The sequence below is a fragment of the Carcharodon carcharias genome, chromosome 10 (genome assembly GCF_017639515.1).
Source record: "Carcharodon carcharias isolate sCarCar2 chromosome 10, sCarCar2.pri, whole genome shotgun sequence".
Classification (NCBI taxonomy): domain Eukaryota; kingdom Metazoa; phylum Chordata; class Chondrichthyes; order Lamniformes; family Lamnidae; genus Carcharodon; species Carcharodon carcharias.
In genome coordinates this window covers 39002507-39013459 of record NC_054476.1, presented here as the reverse complement: position 1 = coordinate 39013459, position 10953 = coordinate 39002507, and the positions used below count along the sequence as shown (strand labels likewise).

General features: G+C 54.9%; 1 protein-coding gene across 2 annotated transcripts in view; it reads right to left on the bottom strand.

Moving 5' to 3' along the window:
• ric8a (RIC8 guanine nucleotide exchange factor A) overlaps positions 1–10953 on the bottom strand; it is a 112851-nt gene that overhangs the window by 90455 nt on the left and 11443 nt on the right. The window contains exon 3 of one of the 2 annotated variants that reach the window (XM_041197757.1): positions 5874–5971. The exons of the other annotated variant lie outside the window; for it this stretch is intronic. Coding sequence (XP_041053691.1) covers positions 5874–5888 — 15 coding nt within the window. The 5' untranslated portion in view covers positions 5889–5971. The remainder of the gene's footprint in view (positions 1–5873; positions 5972–10953) is intronic. 2 annotated transcript variants of the gene reach the window in all.

Sequence of the window (10953 nt, the reverse complement as noted above, 5' to 3'; positions counted from 1 at the left end):
CCTCGCACTCTCTCTCTCTCTCCCCCTCGCACTCTCTCTCTCTCTCCCCCTCCCGCACTCTCTCTCTCTCTCACCCTCGCACTCTCTCTCTCTCCCCCTCGCACTCTCTCTCTCTCCCCCTCGCACTCTCTCTCTCTCTCACCCTCGCACTCTCTCTCTCTCTCCCCCTCGCACTGTCTCTCTCTCTCTCCACCTCGCACCCTCTCTCTCTCTCCCCCTCGCACTCTCTCTCTCTCTCTCCCCCTCGCACTCTCTCTCTCTCCCCCTCGCACTCTCTCTCTCTCCCCCTCGCACTCTCTCTCTCCCCCTCGCACTCTCTCTCTCTCCCCCTCGCACTCTCTCTCTCTCCCCCTCGCACTCTCTCTCTCTCCCCCTCGCACTCTCTCTCTCTCCCCCTCGCACTCTCCCTCTCTCCCCCTCGCACTCTCCCTCTCTCCCCCTCGCACTGTCTCTCTCTCCCCCTCGCACTGTCTCTCTCTCTCCCTCGCACTGTCTCTCTCTCTCCCTCGCACTGTCTCTCTCCATCCCTCGCACTGTCTCTCTCCATCCCTCGCACTGTCTCTCTCTCTCCCTCGCACTGTCTCTCTCTCTCCCTCGCACTGTCTCTCTCTCCCCCCTCGCACTCTCCCCCTCGCACTGTCTCTCTCTCCCCCCTCGCACTCTCTCTCTCTCCGCCCTCGCACTCTCCCCCTCGCACTCTCTCTCTCTCCCCCCTCGCACTCTCCTCCCTCGCACTCTCTCTCTCTCTCCCCCTCGCACTCTCCCCCTCGCACTCTCCCCCCTCGCACTCTCCCCCCTCGCACTCTCCCCCCTCGCACTGTCTCTCTCTCTCGCACTGTCTCCCTCACATCCTCTCTCTCTCTCCCTCGCACTCTCTCTCTCTCTCTCTCCCTCGCACTCTCTCTCTCCCCCTCGCACTCTCTCTCCCCCTCGCACTCTCTCCCCCCCTCGCACTGTCTCTCTCTCTCCCTCGCACTCTCTCTCTCCCTCGCACTCTCTCTCTCGCTCTCCCTCGCACTCTCTCTCTCGCTCTCCCTCGCACTCTCTCTCTCGCTCTCCCTCGCACTCTCTCCCCCTCGCACTGTCTCACTCTCTCCCTCGCACTCTCTCCCTCGCACTCTCTCTCTCTCCCTCGCACTCTCTCTCTCTCCCCCTCGCACTCACTCTTCCCCCTCGCACTCTCTCACTCTCCCTCGCACTCTCTCTCTCCCTCGCTCTCTCTCTCTCCCTCGCTCTCTCTCTCTCTCGCTCGCACTCTCTCTCTCTCCCTCGCACTCTCTCTCTCTCTCCCTCGCACTCTCTCTCTCTCCCCCTCGCACTCTCTCTCTCTCCCCCTCGCACTCTCTCTCCCCCTCGCACTCTATCTCTCTCCCTCGCACTCTCTCTCTCTCCCTCGCACTCTCTCTCTCTCCCTCGCACTCTCTCTCTCTCCCTCGCACTCTCTCTCTCTCCCTCGCACTATCTCTCCCACCTCGCACTCTCTCTCTCTCTCCCTCGCACTCTCTCTCTCTCCCCCTCGCACTCTCTCTCTCTCCCTCGCACTCTCTCTCTCTCCCCCTCACACTATCACTCTCTCCCCCCACACTGTCTTTCTCTCCCCCCTCGCACTCTCTCTCCCCCTCGCACTCTCTCTCTCTCCCCCGTCGCACTGTCTCTCTCTCCCCCCTCGCACTCTCTCTCTCTCCCCCCTCGCACTCTCCCCCCTCGGCCTCTCCCCCCTCGCCCTGTCTGTCTCTCTCTCTCTCCCCCCTCGGCCTCTCCCCCCTCACCCTGTCTCCCTCTCCCCCCTCGGCCTCTCCCCCCTCACACTGTCTCCCTCTCCCCCCTCGGCCTCTCCCCCCTCGCCCTGTCTCCCTCTCCCCCCTCGGCCTCTCCCCCCTCGCACTGTCTCCCTCTCCAACCTCGGCCTCTCCCCCCTCGCCCTGTCTCCCTCTCCCCCCTCGGCCTCTCCCCCCTCGCCCTGTCTCCCTCTCCCCCCTCGGCCTCTCCCCCCTCGCACTGTCTCCCTCTCCCCCCTCGGCCTCTCCCCCCTCGCACTGTCTCCCTCTCCCCCCTCGGCCTCTCCCCCCTCGCACTGTCTCCCTCTCCCCCCTCGGCCTCTCCCCCCTCGCACTGTCTCTCTCTCCCTTCTCTTCCTCTCCCCCCTCGCACTGTCTCTCTCTCCCTCCCTCGCACTGTCTCGCACTCTCCCCCCTCGCACTGTCTCTCTCTCCCTTCTCGGCCTCTCCCCCCTCGCACTGTCTCGCTCTCCCTCCCTCGCACTGTCTCGCTCTCCCTCCCTCGCACTGTCTCGCTCTCCCTCCCTCGCACTGTCTCGCTCTCCCTCCCTCGCACTGTCTCTCTCTCCCTCCCTCGCACTGTCTCTCCCTCCCTCCCTCGCACTGTCTCTCCCTCCCTCCCTCGCACTGTCTCTCTCTCCCTCCCTCGCACTGTCTCTCTCTCCCTCCCTCGCACTGTCTCACACTCTCCCCCCTCGCACTGTCTCACACTCTCCCCCCTCGCACTGTCTCTCTCTCTCTCCCTCGCACTGTCTCTCTCCCTCCCTCACACTCTCTCTCTCCCTCCCTCGCACTGTCTCTCTCTCCCTCCCTCGCACTGTCTCTCTCTCCCACTCTCGCACTGTCTCGCTCTCTCCCTCGCTCGCACTGTCTCGCTCTCTCCCTCGCTCGCACTGTCACGCTCTCTCCCTCCCTCGCACTGTCTCGCTCTCTCCCTCCCTCGCATTGTCTCACACTCTCCCTCCCTCGCACTGTCTCTCTCTCCCTCCCTCGCACTGTCTCACACTCTCCCCCCTCGCACTGTCTCACACTCTCCCCCCTCGCACTGTCTCGCTCTCTCTCCCCCTCGCACTCTCTCTCTCTCCCCCTTGCACTCTCTCTCTCCCCCTCGCACTCTCTCTCTCCTCGCACTGTCTCGCACTCTCCCTCCCTCGCACTGTCTCCCTCTCTCCCTCACTTGCACTGTCTTGCTCTCTCCCTCCCTCGCACTGCCTCGCTCTCTCTCTCTCTCGCACTCTCTCTCTCTCTCCCCCCCTCGCACTGTCTCGCTCTCTCCTCCCTCAGCACTGTCTCGCTCTCTCCCTCCCTCGCACTGCTCTCGCTCTCTCCTCCCTCGCACTGCTCTCGCTCTCTCCCTCCTCGCACTGTCTCGCTCTCTCCTCCCTCGCACGTCTCGCTCTCTCTCTCCCTCGCACTCTCTCTCTCTCTCTCTCCCTCGCACTGTCTCGCTCTCTCCCTCCCTCGCACTGTCTCACTCTCTCCCTCCTCGCACTCTCTCTCTCTCTCCCTCCCTCGCACTGTCTCGCTCTCTCCCTCCCTCGCTCTGTCTCGCTCTCTCCCTCCCTCGCACTGTCTCGCTCTCTCCCTCCCTCGCACTGTCTCGCTCTCTCCCTCCCTCGCACTGTCTCGCTCTCTCCCTCCCTCGCACTGTCTCGCTCTCTCCCTCCCTCGCACTGTCTCGCTCTCTCCCTCCCTCGCACTGTCTCGCTCTCTCCCTCCCTCGCACTGTCTCGCTCTCTCCCACCCTCGCACTGTCTCGCTCTCTCCCTCCCTCGCACTGTCTCGCTCTCTCCCTCCCTCGCACTGTCTCGCTCTCTCCCTCCCTCGCACTGTCTCGCTCTCTCCCTCCCTCGCACTGTCTCGCTCTCTCCCTCCCTCGCACTGTCTCGCTCTCTCCCTCCCTCGCACTGTCTCGCTCTCTCCCTCCCTCGCACTGTCTCGCTCTCTCCCTCCCTCGCACTGTCTCGCTCTCTCCCTCCCTCGCACTGTCTCGCTCTCTCCCTCCCTCGCACTGTCTCGCTCTCTCCCTCCCTCGCACTGTCTCGCTCTCTCCCTCCCTCGCACTGTCTCGCTCTCTCCCTCCCTCGCACTGTCTCGCTCTCTCCCTCCCTCGCACTGTCTCGCTCTCTCCCTCCCTCGCACTGTCTCGCTCTCTCCCTCCCTCGCACTGTCTCGCTCTCTCCCTCCCTCGCACTGTCTCGCTCTCTCCCTCCCTCGCACTGTCTCGCTCTCTCCCTCCCTCGCACTGTCTCGCTCTCTCCCTCCCTCGCACTGTCTCGCTCTCTCCCTCCCTCGCACTGTCTCGCTCTCTCCCTCCCTCGCACTGTCTCGCTCTCTCCCTCCCTCGCACTGTCTCGCTCTCTCCCTCCCTCGCACTGTCTCGCTCTCTCCCTCCCTCGCACTGTCTCGCTCTCTCCCTCCCTCGCACTGTCTCGCTCTCTCCCTCCCTCGCACTGTCTCGCTCTCTCCCTCCCTCGCACTGTCTCGCTCTCTCCCTCCCTCGCACTGTCTCGCTCTCTCCCTCCCTCGCACTGTCTCGCTCTCTCCCTCCCTCGCACTGTCTCCTTCTCTCCCTCCCTCGCACTGTCTCCCTCTCTCCCTCCCTCGCACTGTCTCCCTCTCTCCCTCCCTCGCACTGTCTCGCTCTCTCCCTCCCTCGCACTGTCTCCCTCTCTCCCTCCCTTGCACTTTATATCTCTCTCTCCCTCACTTGCACTTTATACCTCTCTCTCCCTCGCACTGTCTCTGTCTCTCCCTCTCCATCGCACTGTCTCTGTCTCTCCCTCTCCATCGCACTGTCTCTCTCCCCCTCGCACTCTCTCTCTCTCTCCCCCTCGCACTCTCTCTCTCTCTCCCCCTCGCACTCTCTCTCTCTCTCTCTCCCCCTCGCACTCTCTCTCTCCCTCGCACTCTCTCTCTCTCTCCCCCTCGCACTCTCTCTCTCTCTCCCCCTCGCACTCTCTCTCTCTCTCCCCCTCGCACTCTCTCTCTCTCTCCCCCTCGCACTCTCTCTCTCTCTCCCCCTCGCACTCTCTCTCTCTCTCCCCCCGCACTCTCTCTCTCTCTCTCCCCCCGCACTCTCTCTCTCTCTCCCCCTCGCACTCTCTCTCTCTCTCCCCCTCGCACTCTCTCTCTCTCTCCCCCTCGCACTCTGTCTCTCTCTCCCCCTCGCACTCTGTCTCTCTCTCCCCCTCGCACTCTCTCTCTCTCCCCCTCGCACTCTCTCTCTCTCTCCCCCTCGCACTCTCTCTCTCTCTCCCCCCCTCGCACTCTCTCTCTCCCCCCCTCGCACTCTCTCTCTCCCCCCCTCGCACTCTCTCTCTCTCCCCCTCGCACTCTCTCTCTCTCCCCCTCGCACTCTCTCTCTCCTTCGCACACTCTCTCTCTCACCCTCGCACTCTCTCTCTCTCTCTCACCCTCGCACTCTCTCTCTCACCCTCGCACTCTCTCTCTCACCCTCGCACTCTGTCTCTCTCACCCTCGCACTCTCTCTCTCTCCCCCCGCACTCTCTCTCTCTCCCCCTTGCACTCTCTCTCTCCCCCTCACACTCTCTCTCTCTCTCCCCCTCACACTCTCTCTCTCCCCCTCGCACTCTCTCTCTCTCTCCCCCTCGCACTCTCTCTCTCTCACCCTCGCACTCTCTCTCTCTCACCCTCGCACTCTCTCTCTCCCTCTCCCCCTCACACTCTCTCTCTCCCTCTCCCCCTCGCACTCTCTCTCTCCCCCTCGCACTCTCTCTCTCTCCCGCTCGCACTTTCTCTCTCTCTCCCCCTCACACACTCTCTCTCTCCCTCTCCCCCTCGCACTCTCTCTCTCTCTCCCTCTCCCCCTCGCACTCTCTCCCTCTCCCCCTTGCACTCTCTCTCCCTCTCCCCCTCACATTCTCTCTCCCTCTCATCCCCCTCTCCATCTCGCACTCTCTCTCCCTCTCCCCCTCACATTCTCTCTCCCTCTCATCCCTCACACTCTCCCTCCCTCTCACCCCTCGCACTCTCTCACATTTGCTGCTGATCAGCAAATCAGCAGCACATATGGGAGAGGTACAGCCTGTGACTGGAGGAGCAGCTCCACGCAGAATCTTCCATTCAACTTACCTGTTTGACAGGCATTTTGAAAACTGGCTCCGGGGGCTGTATAGAGGGGCTTCTAAGGCCGCATCTGGCCCGTGAGCCATACGTTGGACAAGCCTGATCTAGATTAAAATTGAGATGGTTTGTCACACCTCTGATTCACAAATTACAGCACAGCAAGAGGCCAATCAGCTCATCACACCTGTTTTGGTGCTAACTCTCAACTTCCTTTCCCTGCATCCATTTATATGTTTCCCTTTCCAATCATTATCCAATTCCCATTTCAACAATATTTCAGTCTTTGCCTCAGTATCCCCTCATGAGAAATCATTGCCTGTTCTTAAAACCCTTATTACAAAAACATTTAATTCAAATCTCATTTTCATTCTTAGAATCATAGGATTTTGCATCCCAGGAGGATGACATTTAGCCCATTGTGCCTGCGTCAGCTCTGTGAAAGAGCTACAAATTAATGCCACACCCCCTGCCCTTTCCCCAGAGCCCTGCAGATAGTATTTATTCAATTCCATTTTTCTATTCATTCACAGCATTTGAGTGTCACCAGCAAGGCCAGCATTTATTGCCTATCCTTGGTTGTCCAGAGAAGGTGGTGGTGAACTGCCTTCTTGGACCGCTGCAAACCTTGTGGCCTAAGTACACCCACAGTGCTTTGGGGAGGGAGTTCCAGGATTTTGACCCAGTGACAGTGAAGGAACGGCAATATAGTTCTAAGTCAGGACGGTGTGTGATTTGGAGGGGAATTTGCAGGTGGTGATGTTCCCACACATCTGCTGTTTTTGTCTTTCTAGGTGGAAGAGGTTGTGTTTGGAAGGTGCTGTCAAAAGAAAGTTGCGATGGGATCTGAGTTACTGCTGGTTTATACTGAGGAGCTATGTTTGATCCTGTTCCTCTGATCCCAGTGCCTGACAAGTAGATAACTGGAATCATATTGACAAAGCATCGACCTGTATTTCTGTTGCAGCCTCAGTGAGAGTGGCTCAGTGAAGGTGGTTGTATGAAGGTAGGGAGATGTTATCGGATTAACGCACTATTACAGTTGTACTCGGCAGTCTGTCTCCCACCAAACAGATCGAGTCCAGGTGCCACTGTACCTGACATCACACAAAAAGGTTATAAATAAGTGGTAGCTCCCGAGAGCTTGCAACCAGGAATAGATTCACGACAAACAACTTTATCTCTCCACGGACCTGTCAGCAGATGTAAACAAAATCCGTTGCTGTCCTCAAAGCAGACACACAGTGGAGCAAGGTTCTGCTCACAAAGCTGCACATTTCTCCTGTTCCATTCTGTAGCTCAATAATAAGGCTGCACAGAATTTACCTCAGAAAAGATTGAGAATCCTGATTGATTCCCACAGTAATGATGAGTGAGCTGATTAAAACGATCATGGGGTTTGATTGGGGCACCAAGAAGGTGGGAGTGAAATGTGAAAATTAAAGCCAGGCAGTTCAAAGGTGATGTAAGGAAATGTTCTTTACACAAAGAAGACTGGGGATCTGGAACCAGGAAGCTCTAGACTCTAGGATTCAGATAAAGCTTTCCAGAGCAATAGTTTTTTTTTGTTCATTGTCGAGCGAGCATATCAAAGAAAAGGGAGGAGGGATACAGATCAGCCTTGTTCTAAATGAGTGGTGAAACAGGTTTGAGGGGCTGAATGGCCTCCTCCTGTTCCTGTGTAACATGCTCGAGGGGCTCAAAGCCCTTCTCCTGTTCCTGTGTAACAGGCTCGAGGGGCTGAATGGCCTCCTCCTGTTCCTGTGTAACATGCTCAAGGGGCTCAAAGCCTTCCTCCTGTTCCTGTGTAACAGGTTCGAGCGGCTGAATGGCCTCCTCCTGTTTCTGTGTAACAGGCTCGAGGCGTTGAATGACCTCCTCCTGTTCCTAATAACGTCTCGTTTTGTACAGGTTATTTTGTTCTGTTTTTGATTCCCAGCTTATTTTCCAGCCTCACATACAGATTCAACACTGTAATATAATCAGTGGCGGTGGAACATAACTGTGGAGTGGACACCGGGGAGTATGGCAGGGGGACACCCGGGAGCATGGTGGGGGTACTTTGGGGATTGGGGGGGAAGGAGGGTTAGGGCAGTAGTGAAGGGTCACCAGGGTGGGGGGGTGGTGGTCTGAAGCTGCAGGATTTCACCAATGGCATGTGGAGATTTTGGATTTTCTGGAGGAAATTCAGGCCGCAGAGTGGCATTGGGCAGACTGTCAGCTCCTAAATCAACTGATACTCAACACTTGGAAAGATGCTGTTTGAGCAATGGAGCTCAGATTGATCAGTCAGATCGATCACTCCTCCTGTTAACACAGTTCCAGCTTCTCCGATCTTCAACCACTGAATCCAGAGACAATTCCAACCATTTCTATTCATGTCAGTGGGGGAGCAGGTGTCAGCAGGGAAGTGGTTTAGTTGGGGGAGGTGTATATTTGGGGGGAGGCTATATATAGAGGATTGTATATTTGTGGGGATGGGGATTAATTGGGGGATGTGCTTTCTAAATGTTTTCTCCCCTGCTGGAAACGCAAGGTCAGCTCAACACAAGGTGAAGCATACTGCGGTTAGGTAACTTTTGGATAACGGTCAAGTTTTGTTTATGAGTCAGAGGGTAAGGTTGAGGAGTGAGGAGGAGAGGAAGGGGGAGAGAGGGAAAAATTCAGAGGGTCAATACTGAGGGAGCACTCCACTACCTGAGCATCAGCACTGGGGAAATGATGTAGTGTCAGAGGGTCAGTAATGAGGGAGCGCATCACTGTCAGAGAAGCAGTAGATGAGGGACCCTGCACTATTGGAGGGGCAGTACCGAGGGAGTCCTGCACTGTTGAGAGGGCAGTACTGAGGGAGTGCTGTGCTTTCAGAGGTGACGACTTCCGGATGAGATGATAAATTGAGGTCCTGTCTGCCATCTTAGGTGGATGCAAAAGATCCAAATGCACTATTTAGAGAGCAGCAGGGGAGTCCTCCCCAGTGTCTTGGTCAACAGTTATATCTCAACTAACATCACAGAAAGCACATTATTTGGTCATTATCACATTGCTGTTTCTGGGAGCTTGCTTTGCGGAAATTGGCTGCTATGTTTCCTACATTACAACAGCAATAACACTAAAAATGCTTCATTAGCCTTAAAGAGCACTGAATCCTCCTGAGGTTGTGAAAGGCGCTAAATAAACGCGAATGTTTCTCTATATCTACGTAAATTCCTTAAAAATGTAATCTGTTATTAGCTCTGTTGTAAATTTTACTACAGCAGATTGTATATACCTTTGAAATGCCTGACAATAAGTCACAAGGTGGAGCTTAATGTGAAAGAGCAGGTTTTTTCTATTTATGACATGCCAAAGGAAGGCAAATATCCATTTGTTCACCATCAGATTTTCCAATCCTGATTCAGTCCACATGTTTACTCTGAGCCTATTAAGAGTGAATGATATTTCACTGCTCCGCTGCTATTGAAAGGCAATTAACAGATAAAGCTGCTTTGACAATGTTACTGTGCGCAGGTAGAGGGGTTCAAAGACTGACCCCCCTGGTATTCTGGAAGATTCAATGGGATTAACCCCGAGCTAGTTCCAGATACCAGAGGAATAGGCCTGGAGGCTAAGAGAGGAACCACTGCAGTGCACAACTCACTGAATCAAGGTTCTTTGGGAGGACGCAGTAATTCTCCCCATGGACTCAAGACTCTGATTTTTCAGTCCAAGCTAGCAGTTAACCACCATTTTCCAGTTTCCATCCCTCTGTGGAATGGGACTTAAACACAGGACAGACACACAACCAGAGGCAGGTGGAGCATTCCAGGATCAGTTGAAAGGCTCCCAGTGTGAAAGGAAAACTTTGGAAACGCTGTGAGATCAGGTAACACTGTTACTGGATTCACAGGCTAGAGAGCAAACTCCACTCACTGTAGGATCAATGACACACTCAACTCACTACTAGATCAGCAACATATCTTTTCCTGCCTCTGTTGCCCTGTAAGTAATTTGCCTTTCAAGTGAGATCAATTCTGTTGTTTGCAATTTGCTGAGTAACAGGCCAGTGTGAATTTTATTGTAAATCTAATTTTTTCGAATCTTTGAAGCAGAACATGGAACATTCCTGGAAGGTGCTGCCCATTGTCTGTTTATCTGACCTTGGAATAAATCAGTGTGGAGCACTTGTTCAGGGATCAGCAAGCTGCCCCATCCTCCAAGAGCTACTCAATCCTGTAAGGAGACTTTATTTTACAGAGAAGCTTAGATTTAAAAGCCAGGTAGAGAGGATCAGGGAGATGAGCAGATAAATCAGGGAACAAATATCAGCTGTCGCTAAGTTTTAAAGCCCTGTTTTTTTATTCATTCATGGGATGTGGGCGTCACTGGCTAGGTCAGGATTTATTGCCCATTCCTAATTGCCCTTGAGAAAGTGGTGGTGAGCTGCTTTCTTGAAAAGCCGTAGTCCATGCTGTTAGGGAGGGAGCGCCAGGATTTTGACCCAGTGACAGTGGAAGAACAGTGATATATTTCCAAGTCAGGATGGTGTGTAGCTTGGAGGGGATCTGTGATGGAAGGAGGCCAGGAACTGAAAGGGAGGTAAGGAGATCCACAACTTTTAAGATTGAGCTTGAGTAGGAGTCTTTACAGGCCAGTGCAGGGGGAGGAAGAGTATGTAGGATAGGGCTGGAATAACAAGATCAATGTCCATAAACAAGATAAAGATTGCAATGGAGAGTACTGAGCAATTCCTCAATGAATAAAGACCAATATTTATCTTCAGAAAATGCTGGCAAAACTCAGCAGGTCTGGCAGCATCTGTGGAGAAAGAAACAGAGTTAACATTTCAAGTCCATATGACTCTTCTTCCGAACTAGAGAAGTAGAAATGTGATGGATATTATACTGTTTAAGAGGGGGTGGAGTAGGTGGAGCAAAATAGAAAGTCAGGAATAGGTGGGAGCTAAGAGGAAATTTGACAAGGATGTCATGGATACGGGATAAAGGGAGTGTTAACAGTAGTGTTAAAGACTAAAGGTGCTGAGAGTGCATAAAGGTAAATAGCAGAATGTGTTAATAGCAGAACAAGGGTCAGCACTCTGTGAAAGCAAAAA